General features: G+C 37.1%; 1 protein-coding gene across 1 annotated transcript in view; it reads right to left on the bottom strand.

Moving 5' to 3' along the window:
• Positions 1-3,327, bottom strand: part of fdxr (ferredoxin reductase) — a 36,860-nt gene extending 33,533 nt beyond the window's left edge. Inside the window, 4 exon segments of the mRNA XM_048170884.1 lie at positions 685-762; positions 764-781; positions 1,383-1,474; positions 3,166-3,327. Coding sequence (XP_048026841.1) covers positions 685-762; positions 764-781; positions 1,383-1,474; positions 3,166-3,253 — 276 coding nt within the window. The 5' untranslated portion in view covers positions 3,254-3,327.
• Between the last annotated feature and the right edge of the window lie 12,091 nt (positions 3,328-15,418).

The raw sequence follows: 15,418 nt of genomic DNA, 5'->3' as shown, positions 1-15,418 counted from the left end.
CTTCACAAGTTATAATTATTAATGCACCAACGTTGTTACATACAGTATGTTTGCATAAATTGTGCTTTTTAATGTGTATTTGCCCATTTATGTCATCTGGTTAATTTTCTTTATTGTTGACATATCTAAAATCAATGAAGATAATGGTGGGAAAAAAAAAAAAAATCACAATGGTGCTTTTATTATCATATCATTATCATAGCAAAATTGTAAATATTCAATAAACTCAGCATTATTTGCCATTTTACTTCCATTATCTGAAATGCTGTTGATTAAAACAGCATATTTATTTAGAAAAAAAGCAGACGTGTTTTGGGAACTGATTAATAAAGTAGTCTCTGTATGACAGGCACTTTTTTTTTTTTTTTTTCCCTCCTAGGACTTTTTTCCCAGTGTTAGCACGCTTTGTTTTTCTCCTAGGGGTTTTTTTCCACCCCTGGGAGTCAGCCGACATTGGCTTAATGTAGCACCATCTTGTATATGTTACATATTACCACGCTTGCTTGTACAGCTTATTTTTAACCACTTCCCTTTTTTCTGTGCTTCTAATATGTAAAGCTGCTTTGAAACAATTACCAATTGTAAAAGTGCTATATAAATAACATTTGACTTGACTTGACTTGACACTGAAAGTGATGATGATCATTCATTATGTTCATACTGACATCACAAGAAAGGCCTGACCTTGACCTCAGGGTGATCAGGCGCGACTCCAAACCGCACCAGTCCAAAAGGCACCGGCAGCCGCTCATAAATGTCTACGAACTGCATCTTGCCGAGCCTGAAAGTCACATGAACAATCACAATCGTCAAACACGTGTGCTTTGTGGGAAAATGCAAGGAAACAATGGGAGAATCTGAAAGTGATGAATTTGTTTGTCTCATGCAGAACAAAGAACTAAAAATCAGCATTCAAAACCCTTTGATGGTTCTTTATTTCTGCAAAGCACATGTGATTCAACCTGTATTTCCTCTTTCATCTCTGTGGTTGGATAGTTAGTCTTCATCAAAGTGCCAGAACTGTGCGTTCTGTGTTTATCTGAAAACCGGTAATGCTGCAGCATCGTTACTGCATGTTCTGTGGGAATCAAAAGTAGATATGCAGATATGGAGTAAAGGTAAACTTCAAGAGAGCTGCTGTAAACTATCAAGCCCTGCTGGATGCCTTCCAAAAATAACTTTCAAGCCTAAAACACTAGTAAGTGTCACGAAAGGCCTCGGGACACTTACTGTAGGGAATCTGGGGGGAAAATTTATTAGCTGTAATCAGTAAAGTTAGATGATTATTGAACCCAAACAGCTACTGTAAGATGAAATCATTTCTTGTCAGACAGTCGTTATGTGGACCGGTGCATTTTAACCTGAGAGCTGAAAACACAAACCTTCAGGAGTTGTTGTGCCGTGTAAAAACCAGCAGGACCTCCTCCTACAATACACACTCTTGGACCGGATGCAGAGGAAAACCCACGCACAACTGATGACAGACGACAGAAACGACACTTGAGTCCACAACATGTTCTTATCTGACATTGTGCAACAAGAATCAGTTTACAACAGTAAAACTTCAACACAATGAATGGGATTTTTATTACATGAGTACAGCTTGTTTGTCCTGTTTGTCTATCCATCCACCCATTCATCCATCCGTCTGTCCGTCTATCAATCTGTCTGTCTGTCTATTATCTATCTATCCATCCATCCATATATCTATCTGTCCGTCCACCCATCCATCCACCTGTCAGTCTATCCATCCATATATATATATATATATATCTGTCCATCCATCTATCCATCCGTCTGTCTATCCATCACTCTCACCACCCGTCTGTGACACCTCTATAACATTCAACAGATGACAGAAACGACACTTGAGTCCACAACATGTTCTTAATTATCTGACATTGTGCAACAAGGATCAGTTTTCAACAGTGAAACTTCAACACAATGAATGAGATTTTTATTACATGAGTACAGCTTGTTTGTCCATTCATCCATCCTTCAACCCATCCATCCACTTGTCCATCCGTTGGTCCATCTATCCTTCAATCCGTCCGTCCTGTCTATCCATCCAACTATCTATCTATCTATACATCTATCCTTCAATCCGTCCGTCCTGTCTATCCATCCAACTATCTGTCTATCTATCTATACATCTGTCCATCCCGTCCATCCTTCTATCTATCTATCTATCTATCTATCATCATCATCAACTATCTGTCTATCTATCTATACATCTGTCCATCTGTCCGTCCATCTATCTTCTATCTATCTATCTATCTATCTATCTATCTATCTATCTATCTATCTATCTATCATCTTATCAGTCTGTCTATCCATCCATCATCCATTTATTTGTCTATCTATCCATCCAACTATCTATCTATCTATCTATACATCCATCCGTCCGTCCTTCTGTCTTTCTATCCATCCAACTGTCCATCTATCTATCCATCTATCTATGCTTCCATCTATCTATCCATCCTTCCATCTATCTGTCCATCCATCCATCCTATCTATCAGTCTGTCTATCCATCCATTATCCATTTGTCTATCTATCCATCCAACTATCATCTATCTATCTATCTATCTATCTATCTATCTATCTATCTATCCAATTCATCCTTCCATCCATCCATCCGTCTATCTATCTATCTATCTATCTATCTATCTATCTGTCTGTCCATCCATCCATCCATCCATCCGTCTATCTATCTATCTATCTATCTATCTATCTATCTGTCTGTCCATCCATCCATCCATCCATCCGTCTATCTATCTATCTATCTATCTATCTATCTATCTATCTGTCTGTCCATCCATCCATACATCCATCCATCCATCTGTCTATCTAACACTCTCACCACCCATCTGTGACACCTCTATAACATTCAGACTTCAAACATTTTTATACTTTTCTAAACCTCACATATGGCTTTGTCAAGCAACATTTCAATCTCGAAAAACTTCATCTGTATCAAACTTTAATCTTTAAACATCTTAAGTTTAATATTATATCCAATATATTAGCATGCATATGATAGTGACAGGTAAAGTACTGCAGTAGGAATGATTCACACACTTTAAATATGTTTCTGTAAAATTACAGATTCCCTCAAGAGTCATGACGTCACGAACAGAAACAAGAGTGTCACATTATAAACTCACCGCCTTCAGCTGTCAGACACCGAGATGCGCGCGACAGGCTGTGGATCTTCATTACAGACCCTTTCATAAAGTTTATTATCTTCATCATCTTCACCAGATGGAATGCAGTTAAAAAAAAAACAACAGTCCAAGTCGAACAATGACTCTGTTATGAACCCAAAAGCGGCTCTGTTAGCGCGTGCTCTTGGGTCACATCCGTGGGGTTGCATTCATGTTTTCATTTCAGAAACTTCTTGAAATAAAACTGAAATAGATCTGTATTAATGATTTGCTTTTTGCATTAACGTACTCCTCTCTGGTTCAGATTGCACCAAATCTGCTGCATTCGGTCAATTAAGAGTAAAATAAAAGAGTCAGTTTTTGAGATGCTGAGTGCAAAAATAAAGGAGAAAAAAGAAAATAATATTTTGAAGTAGGCATGACGACTACATATGAAAAAGTACCACAGCAGAGCTGATCTTATAACAATAACACGCAGTCAAATCAGGTACGTCAAATACTTTGCATACGATAACATCAGTCAGTTAAATAATAATAAAAAAACACTGCATGAAAACGTGCCAATAAAAAAGAAATAGCGAGTTTAAATGAAGTGCCCTTACTTCTTTTCAATTGTGCATCACTTAATGTTCACCGTGATGAACAAATGCTCCGGTTAAACGTTCCTCCTTTCTAAATATGCCACTTTCCTCTGTATTTTCGTGATCCGTTTATGTAACTGCACTTTATTCCTCGTAGTTTGTGCTTTCACTGTTCATATCTGTATCACATCTGAGTGATTTTATCAGTTTAGCCTTGACTGAAGGTCTCTCTTCCACCAAGGCCATGGACTCATTCATATCAGTATCGGTCTTTGTCAGGTGACGTCACGCTCGTGAAAACCGAAGTGCATTATGGGCGTCGCCGCCATTTGTGAGGTATCCAAACAATCTCTGTATCGGTCAGAGTTGTTTCTTCTTTGGCTTCTTTTCATTGTAAAAATGCACCTTTTGTTGTGTGAAAAGCTGCAATAATATGTCCCACGATAGAAAATGTCAAAAACTTTACTACGAGATTAGATTTAGTCGGTTTCCTACTTGAAAAAAGGCTGTACGGAGAGTATGTAGAGGCAGTAACAGAGGCGCCGGATCGCATGGGATGCCGCGGTGAGACGCAAAACATCACTTTCGTCAAGATATCTCCATTCACGTATGCTTGCTCTCTACATTTTCACAAAGGTGAGTTAGAGATTTCTGTTTTCTAAAGTAGCAAACGTTATAGCAACGCTTTTGGATGGTATGTGCTATGAAACAATAGTCAATTTAAACTGAATCCCTTTACTTGAATATGTTAGGCCTAAAAAAAAATTTATTCTTAATTTTGCTAAGGCATTTTTATTTTATATACTTAAGGTACAACATTTTTGCTCTATATCCATATGCTGATTCTAATTTTCTGACTACTTTTTACAGCTGTGGTCTTATGTTACGTAGCTAAAAACCTTCTGATTTCATTGCAGATCAGCCTGCTTAAAGATTATGGAGACTGACCCCAACTGGACACCATCCCTCCCTACATTAAGGCCACATCAGCATTAAACACAGGCTGTGTCTCAATCAGCTCCCTAGTTCAGTAGTTAGGGAACTGATCAGGAGAGCTCTGAGCTGATTGAGATGCACACACAGACACTAAGTAAGGAAAAACAATGCAGTCAGCTACTTGGGTAAAGTTGGTTTTATATTCGCACATTCAGACTTCTGATAAATTCAGACTTTCCAATAAATATGCAATAAATTAACGTTTGCGAATTTTAAGCAGCGACGTGATATTGACAACCGACGATTGTCAACTTACAACATTTTTCACAGTCGATCAAAATAGGCAAGTATTGTTTAATGGCATATTTACTTGTGAATGTTCACTGAATGTCCAATGTAGTGTGATTAACAAGGCTATTGAATACGGATGTCCGAATGTGCGAATATAAAACCAACTTTACCCAAGTCAGTCAGCTGACACTATGGTCCATCAGGCTGGAGAAAGTGATCATCTTCACACTGAGAAGATGCAGGAGGCTGGAGGAGATGGTGATCTGCATGTGCAGAAGTAAACCGACTTGATATGTACAGGATGTCTGATGTTTGTTTTGGAGATGATGATGTTAATGTACTATACGTGTCTGCCAAACCTGGGAACCTTTATGGCGTTATTAAAATTTTTTTTTTTGGTGCCTCTGATTCCAGACGCAACAAATACAAATTTCAAATGCTTCTGTGAACCTTAATGTACCTCAGATTTGATCTGCCTACACAACACTTCTCATGTTTCCCCTGAGACAGTATACAGAACATTCAATGAAACTGTTGTTTCATATGTGTCATATCTATATGCAAACCTGAAGCTTTCAGCTGTATGGGCAGACAGAGATGATTTGCACAGAAATATGTCTCCTTTGTTTAAATACAGAGTAGCAGAGATTATTGACTGTTTTGAGATTTTCACAGAGAAACCATCCAATCTGACAACGCATGTTTGAATCTTTTGTAGAATTGTAGTGTAAAAATGTGCTGATGCTTTATCCAGTCTTGCATGAACAATAAAGCATGTATAATTAAATTTTTCATGGTGATTTGTAGATTTATTTTATGAGTTCACAGGTATATGCACTTATAGTATTAACAGGATAATTACTAATATACACAATCTGTAAACCAGATATTTAACTTGCACGACATATCTTTGTTTTTATTATTATTAAGGCCTTTTGAAAAAAAAAAAAGACCCATAATGTCATTGACCCAGACAGCACAGAGGTAGATGGAGGACAATAATTTACAAATTATTTTGGCTCTAAAAGGTATACTATATCAGAATGTACTATAATAAAATACACTATTAAATTCTACATACATCTCTGATGATGCCTTGTTTATTGGAACAATGTTTATTGTGTTATACATTGGTTTATGTACTTAATGCAATAAAGAAAAAAATGCATGAAAAAAGGGGTAGTATTAGTTCAAAATTCTTCCTGATCACAACACTAAACCATCCTTAATCAGGCACTTATGATATACAGTTAACACGACATCATCATCATTATCGTTTACTACTGTGTTATCGCAGTCCTTCCTTCAGAATATAAATAAATCCTGCACCCAGCCATTAGTGAAATGTTGTGGGTTTCGAGATATTTATAGTTTTTAAATTGTTCACTAGTATATGCGTTTATACCATAAACAAGATAGTTTACAATATTTAAGTATGATGATTTAGGTAGCAATGCGGGGTCAGCAGCACTCCAACTTACTGCAGTCAGTTCGTACTGATCTATGTTATGAATGGATGAAAATTTCTCCAAATAACGGTCTCTGGCATCTTTGGTGAGTTTATCGATATATGACATTTTAACTTTTTTCTTGTGCTTCTTCATTTTTGCGAGTTATTTGCTTGTTATCTCAACTCGCGTAATCTCTTTCATTCTCACAGTCAGCAGGGATACCACAAATATGGCGCCGCGGTGACGTCACACACAACAAAATCACGTGTCTGACAAAGACCGATAGCCCATTTCAGGGCTCTTCAAGTCGTTTCAAGTGTAAAATTGATTGTAAAATTGATTTTATTAATTATTAGGCTTAAAGGGATTAGTTCACTTTCAAATTAAAATTTTCCTGATAAGTACTTATAATTAGAGTAAACTACTTTTTAAAATACTTGTAATCAGACTACAGTTACTTTTTTATGAATTACATGATTACATATTATTTACAAAATGGTAGTAAGTTGTTCACAATTCATTGATTCTCTTAATTTATTATTTTTTTTTTTAACATTTATATTTTTTTAATAATAAACCTTCTGCTTATACGTTCATGATTCTTTGAGTTTTTCCAGCAGTGAGGGGAGGGGTGTGGAATCATACACAAAAATCAGCAACAACAAGAATGTTTGTTTTTGTAATGTTGCTGTTTTCTAAATTTACTTAATTTTAAGTAAATATGTTTTAAAATCATGAAATGTGATTTTGTTTTGTTCAGTGTTACTATCAGTATCAGCAAACACTAACAGATACATTAGTGTTAGTATTTTGAAGTATTAACTGTCCATACATTTTGCACTTAAAATGATCTGTTGAGGCTCTTGTTGGTGAATAGAATATATTTTTTTCTTTGTATCTGTACAAGGTTATCCTACAATATATGTGACATCAAATAAGGGTTAGCACAAAAGTAATGTAAATGTAATCCAAAAGTAGTCAGATTACATTACCAAAAATGTGTAATCTAAGAGATTATATTACTGATTGCAAATTTTGTCATGTAATTTGTAATCAGTAACTGATTACAATTCATAAGTAATTTACCAACCATAAAAAAAATGACTAAACTCAGATACAAACTACACCTTAAAAAAAGGCATGAATTATATTTCCCTATCCACCTAATGACTCTATTGCAATATAAATGGCTATAACATAGCCTAGTTTTCAATATAAACATTCCACATTTCCACAAACCATGGTAATTTACTGTGCTAAATGTTTGTAAGGGTGGTGATTTGGGGATTTAAAAGTCTTCTATCTTCATTTATGGCACATTTCTCCTGTTTTCCTCATCAGTCTTGTTGGGAATGTCGAGGCTGTTTCATCCAATTTAAAACTAAAATCATCGACGAGTGATTTTTTGTTTGTGGAGGTGTGTGTCGAATTAAAACGCTTCTCATTGGATGTCGCAACGCTGTTTAATAATGGTGAGCGGGAATAAACACAGCTTCTATAGGTTTTTGTTCCCGTTATCCACTGGGCTGTGCTCCGTAGTTCATAATAAGCTAGTCAAACTATTTGTTCTGTATTTGATGATCAGATTATTATGCAAGCGTGTTTGGCCAGTTGACAAGCCCTGGCCACACAGAATAACAGTCGGAGCATGTGTGGTACAGCTGCAGGCTCCACTGTGGCCACATACCAAATTTAGCCGCACTGCCAGTAAAAGAGGAGTAAGGAGATTGGGGTGCCACGGGTCGGATGAAGGCCACCAGTTGTCAAGCCCTGGCCTATTTTGTGATTAATGGTGTTTTTTTGTGTCATCAATACAATTCTTCTCGTTTTATAATCTAATGTTACTGTATGTGCCAGACAGACTATATACTTTGGGCAGTGAATGTGAATGAGACAGCTATTGCTCAACTGACAATTGCTCAACTGCTTCGTTGCTATTCAGATACAACTACAACAAACTTTTAATATTTAGTAATACTTACTTTTACTTTATTTGAGTACAATTAAAAATCAGTACTTTTACTTAAATACATTTTTTAAGAAAAAAAAGGACTTTTTACTCCTTACAATTTCATTTACAGTCAAAAAGTACTTCTTTTTTTGGAGATCACTTCGTTCTCTTTTCCCTTTCTTTTATCAAACCAAATGAATTGCACTGATGCCCAGTTTAATTTAAATGTTATTTATTCTGCCAATGAGATTCGTTTTGACGTTCCATGAAATTGGTCAGACATGCTCATTGGTCCTTTGGAAGTGATGTCATGTCGCATCAATTACCACAATGCACAGCACCTTGACCTGGAAATTAGAGAAATTACAACAGTCAATCAGTGGAAGAAAATGGAGGAAGAACATGATTCAGCTGCAAACACAGTCCAAAATCGGCCACAGGATCAAGAGTACTCGTGGCCAACAGTTCATCTGATGATGACGATTTTTTTGCTTCTTTGAAACCGACTACACATGAAGCCAGCAAAGAGTTGGCATGGATATCTGGCCTGTGTTTCAGACACCAGGGAGTCTCTGCTCACGTTCCCTGCACTATTTGCAGCCTCTCTATCAAGACTAATACACCTCTTCCTGCATCGGCTGCCGGTGAGAGGCTTTTCAGCAATGCAGGTGTTACATGTGCCCTGGGTCTGTGTTCATTAACTTGGTTATATCCATTTCCCACAATTCCCCATCTAGGAACTAATCACACACTCACACCTGTTTCCCATCAGTGACACTTTATACAAAGAGCTTAAGGTGCGTTCACGCGGCCTTGTAATTCCTGTAGTTACGAGATTCTAGCTTGTAAAAAGCGTTCAAGTGTTGATACGTCCTCGTAGAGCTAGAACCCAAGAGGCGTAATTACAGCTTGTAAGCTGGGAAAACACTAAGTTTTCTGTACACACCCAAAATCAGAGCTCAGAAGAGCCCACATGTACCACAGTAAATGATGTATTGTGGCGGATTAACGCTGTACCAGGGCCCGCGGGTAGAGGGGGCCCTGACTGGAGGAAATGAGATTAACGCTGTAGATTCAAGAAAAAATTTAGTGATAAATCACAGTCCAATCAAAATCACCTTACAATTGTCATGGACCTCTTTGCTTAACATGTAGCATATTGGCCTTTATTGCTTGTTTCCAAATTGATAAAAAAAACAGTGATAGTCAAAAAAGGAAAAATAAGCTTGAAAGGGAGAAAAAGCTAATCTTACAGCAAAAATTACCAAAAGTTCACATAAAACATCCGACGTGGAAGACCCCGCTGCAGCGGCAGCCAAATATCACCCACCGACACCGTCGCCGACGTCACGTTGAAGAAGGTGTTGCAGCAAGATATCTCAAGATTCCATGAAATAGTAAGGGTAAATACGAGGTGACGTGAACAGAATGCAGTTTTTCTCTCATCATCATTAGAACCCAAGAACACCAATGTCGTGGCGACATCTGCCTCGAAGCACACTTGATACTTGCCTTTGGACCTCGACACATTAACAGTTAACCACTAGATCACGGGACACTGCACTTATTCGCAATCACAAAAGTTCTTTATTTGCGGTAGCGAGGCCGCCTGAGATGCGCTTTTTTGACCCCATACACCCGAAGCGTGCACACACACTTAAGTGAAAGCACACTACTTCACTTTCGCGTCTGATTGCGCTATAATACTGTCAAATACACAAAGGTTTACATAAACACAGTTGGTTATGTCTGAAATGAGTTGAGAAAATCGGACGCGTGCAGGTCTTAAAGTGACAGCATCCTAATAGTTAGCATGCGGACCCTTGTCCTTAAAGGGATAGTTCACCCAAAAATTAAAATCCTGTCATCACATGCTCACTTTCAAGTTGTTTTTAAACCTGAATGAGTTTCTTTCTTCTGTTGAACACAAAAGAAAATATTTTGAAGAATGTGGGTAACCCAACAGTAGCTGGTCCCCATTAATTTTCATAGTAGGAAAAAAATAATGTGGCAATCACTGGGGACCATCAACTGTTTGGTTATCCACATTCTTCAAAATAGTTTATTTTGTGTTAATCAGAGGAAAGAATTCTTGTGTCAGCAATATATGCAATACAATTTTAAAATATGTTAAATATTTTATATGTTAAATATATTTTAAAATAGTAAATAGCATGAATATTTATGGCTCCAATAAAAAAATTATTGTGGTACAAGACACTGTGGAATGGCAATCAGATGAAAGGGGGCCCTTGGCGTTGCTATAGCCCCAGGGCCCAACGTGTTCTTAATCCGGGCCTGCTTATATATGTTTTATTTTACCAGTTGTGGAATCCAACCATTCAATTATCTGAGGTAACGTAGTTAGCCTACTTTGAGTATTACCATTTTATGCAACTTTACACATTTATTAATAGTAAATTAATAATTAATAAGATCATCCTTTAAGATCATCATGTTTGCAGCAAACAATATATTTCAGACCTAGTGGAGTAATAGTAATAATATCTAGATCTGAATTTAAATATATTATATATATATATATATATATATATATATATATATATTGTACGTTTAATGGATCACGCTACAAACATAATGATCTTATAATACATGACGCATTGCTGTGTGCGTTAATGCATAATTCCCACTTTTGTACACTTTTGCTTAACGGACATTAGACAACACTGCAAAATCAAGCTGTTATATTCATATATTTATTGTCCAACATTCCCAATTTTTCTGATGCATGTCCTTAATTTAATTTCATATGTTGGTATTAATTCAGCGTTTATAAGCCTTTTAAAGAATTTTAACCCAAACTGACTGGGTTTCTAGAGAGCAAAGGTTTTGTTAAAAAAGCGGAAGACTTAAACACAAAGTGTGTAAAATAAACTGTTAAAAGGATTTGATGATCACTAGTGATAGTATTTTATTCAGTGCTGTCATCATTCAGGTTGGATTTCAGCTTTAATGTGCATTTTATTTTAACAAAGCAGCTGATATTGCCATAGAAACTAGTGGACTGCCGACTCGCTTTCACACCAAAATGGCGGAAACGCAATGTTGCAATGGAACGTTCTATTGATTGTCGCTTCTTGTTAGTGTATATTCTTTGCTTTATAAGCTGCACTCACACACAGACACGCATTGCTGAGCATTGCTTTGCCCTTTGTTTGCATTCCGTCTGTTCCTTGTCCTGCCTATTCTTGCCTGTGTTTTGACCCTGGACTGGTTCCTTGTTTATGATTGTTTGCTGCCTGCCTTGACCTTTGCCTGTGTATTGGAACTACTCTTTGCCTTGCCTTCCTGTTATTGTTTGCTTGACACTCACAATTTTTGGAAAATCAGCTTCTGCTTAAGTTAAATTCAAAGTTTTACAACTTTGACTAGCATGTTGCATACTGACATTAGGTAATAGTCTTATAGTTTGATCACTGTATTTAATTGTATTTAAACAGTTCTAAAGCAGGATAAAACCTTGTATGTGGTTCATTCACTTCATGTTAGTTTTCCTTACAAAGTTGCCAATAAATACTAAAAAAAGAACATCTCTGCTTCCTCTTGTTTTAAAAAGGAAATTTAAAAAGATAAGAAAAGAATTTACTTTGAAAGATGTGAGCCAAGATTTGAAGGTGTCGACTGTCTGGAGAGTTCAAAAGTTAAGTTTTTAGGGGTTTCTAGACTTCTAGTATTTCACTTCCTGTTCCTGTTGATACAACTCGGCACGAGCCGGGCTGGTAAGCCTCCATTTCACTTCAAGCCATGCACAATTGCAGCAACCACAGAGTCAAATAAACAGCGCAAAGTTTCATGAGCCTGCAGATCCAGACAGCTAAGGCATTTACAAGTATTGTTTACAAGCATAAGATTGTGAACCCCTTTTTACAAAGTTGGTTTATAGTATTGAAACTGATCATCTAGCAATTGTTAATTTACTCTTAACATTGTTTCATTCCCTTGTTATGATACGGTTCAAATTCATTTTCCACTCTCTCATTGCATGAATGGTATGTTTGTGTTTGTTAGTTATGTGTTTGTGATTTAGTTAAATAAACTTGTGTGCACACTCTTGCGAGTTGAATCTGGTCTGCTTATAAAACCAATGTCCCTGATAATGATTCGATCACAGCTACGTGCTAAGAAAGCCATATTCTGCGGCCACAGAAAATATCCTTTCTATAAGAGTTGATAGAAAATTAATCCTGAGTGTTCGCTAGCCGAACAGATTAATTGATTGTAATATTAATTCAGCTACATTAAAGTTAATTTGATTACCTGCTACCGAGTTATGACTAATTATTAATATTCCCCCTTTTGAGCTAATAAATATCGTTACACGACAGCCTGTTTGCCAATTGTTGTGATTGATGTCACTGCAATTACACGATAGGCTGAGAGGTGATCATCTCCCTATAATAATACAATCTCTGAGTATACTTTGGGCATAACTCTGCATGAAACACGCTGATGTCTGCGCGGGCATACATTCACTGAGGTATGACAGGTAGGTAGGACATTGTATCGAATGCAATGATTGGACAAACATTTCATGGTCCTACACCTTCCAAAGACAATATACAAATATACAGTATAAATACATTTAGACCACTCAACTTAGTGATTGCTATCAGGATGTGAAGAGACTTTCAACCAGCGTAACAAAAAATGTTTCAGGAACAAATCATTGCCTTATAAGGTGAGACTAGCATGCTTCCTGTTTGTGGGATTGGAAATTAAAAGCAAGCAATACACAGTGTACAATTGGGGGGGACGTGCTTTTTTTACAGCTTATGGTTTTTTTTTTTTGCTCTTACAGGCATTCTTTAATGGTTAAGGTTACAGTGGTTTTGAGATACAACAGTAGAAGTCTATGCTCTTGTTTAAACAGCTAAATAAGAGTGTGTCACATGAGCAGAATATTTTCCAGTAGCCTGTAAGCCAGTGGAATCCACTGCAAAGGTTAGGATCATACTGCGAGTGGAGTTGGAATTAAACCCAGACACATTTAAAAAACAGAGAAGAGTCTGTTGAATCAACGTATGCGTGCACTCCAATTTGTCTTGTGCCAACATATTCACTGTAGCCTATTCATGGCCTCTTGTAACTTATTACTAAAAGTATTTTCAGACTGTTTTGTTTTTAGCTTTATTTTATACCCTTGACCAAATCACTCAACCCTGAATTATTCAGCAAGTCACCTTGAATATGTCCACAGGTGTCCTTGTGTTTGTTGTTTCACATAGCAACATGTTTGCTGTCAAATGAAGATCACAACTGAAAGAAAAGAAAGCAAAACTGTAATACTTTTTGTTTTTTTGTTTGGGGTTTTTGTTGCACACGATTTAGCTGATAGGTTTGTTATCTAAACTAAGAAACTAAGAGGGCAAATATCCTCAGCACAATGGGTGGTTTGTACCATGCTGTCATGAAAGGAACTGGTATTTAAGCAGAAGCAAATATACGCTCATTAAATAAATAGAAACTCATTAGGGGGTTTATTGAGTTTATTGAATATCGCAGATGAAATGATACCAGCACTCGCCTCAGGTGTACTGGATTGAAGCTGTTGTATAAGAAATATGCAAACTTCCTTTTGGCAACAAGTCATGGCTGCATAATTAACATTTTAAACAAAACTTGAATGAAACTTGAGTGAAAGTATCGGTGCTTTCCTACAATATAAAGAATGTGAAGAATCTTCCTCATGCATGTTTAACCAGTATGGAGATGAGATATCAAGGGACATGCATTTCACTGTCAGGTTATTTTCGGGTTACATTTCAACAAGAACTAAAGCATCCTACTAACATGCTTATTGATTCTTCTAGCTCATGCTTGTTGATTCTTATTCTTATGACCTCAGTTGTAAAGTGATGCAAATGCCTGCATGATTGCTTGTTCATGTTTAATTTGATCAATAAATCAAAAACAATCTAATTGAACACATTAGATTGAGTTTACAAGCCATTGTGTCATTTGTGAAATTTAAAAGCTATCAGATATCCTTCGGTAAAAACTCACGACTGAATAACGTGCATTATGGTTTCACTTGCATTGTTTGTGGTGTGCACTACAAATGTGAGAATTTGGTTTCTAGGCTTACACTAATATTGTTGTACATTAACTTTCACTTTCCAAATGAGAAATCTCCTGACCCAGACATGTTTGCACCTGTTCAGCTATCACAGACTGTGCACCAGCTGCACCTTTAACCTGATACAACACCTGTTTGTCTTTTGTAGTGGACTTAACTACTGTAAATGCTCAAGTCAAGACTTTAAATGAAAGATGAATAATTTGTTTTATTGTATCTCGCTTAAAAACACTGAAAGCAAATTCATCTGTCACGCGATAAACGACAGACCAAACAAACAGATAACAACATGCTCTCAAAAACATGATGCTAGATAAGGACATTCAAAGACTCTATTTTGAAAGCAAAGAATTCAGGTCTTGCACTATCTACTAAATAATATTGTGAAAAGATTCAGGGAATCCAAAAATATCTCAGTCCACATAGGGCAAGACAGGAAACCTATGCTGAATCTGTGTGACCTTTGATGCACTGCATAAGGAACCATCATGCTACTGTGTTAATTATTGCCATATGTGCTCAGGAGTACTTTGGAAAACCGTTGTCACTTAGTCTGCTGCTACATTAAGAAATGAGACAAGAAAAGCTCTGTTACGCAAGGAGAAAGCTTTACATCAATTCTTTGTGGCTAAAAAGGACGGAGGCTTGCGGCCCTGCATTGATTATCGCTCCCTCAACAAAATAACCGTCAAGTTCCGGTATCCCCTTCCTCTCGTCCCAGCGGCCCTGGAACATCTCCATGGTGCCACTGTGTTTACGAAGCTGGACCTCCGCAGCGCATACAACCTCATCCGGATACGTGAGGGGGACGAGTGGAAGACCGCCTTCATCACCCCTACTGGCCACTACGAGTACTTAGTAATGCCGTATGGACTGGTCAACGCCCCCTCCGTATTCCAGGACTTCATTCATGAGGTGCTCCGGGAGTTTCTCCACCGCTTTGTCC

The sequence above is a fragment of the Megalobrama amblycephala genome, linkage group LG20, assembly GCF_018812025.1.
Source record: "Megalobrama amblycephala isolate DHTTF-2021 linkage group LG20, ASM1881202v1, whole genome shotgun sequence".
Lineage (NCBI taxonomy): Eukaryota > Metazoa > Chordata > Actinopteri > Cypriniformes > Xenocyprididae > Megalobrama > Megalobrama amblycephala.
The sequence above is the reverse complement of the archived record's forward strand: the minus strand, read 5'-3'. Positions and strand labels throughout refer to the sequence as shown.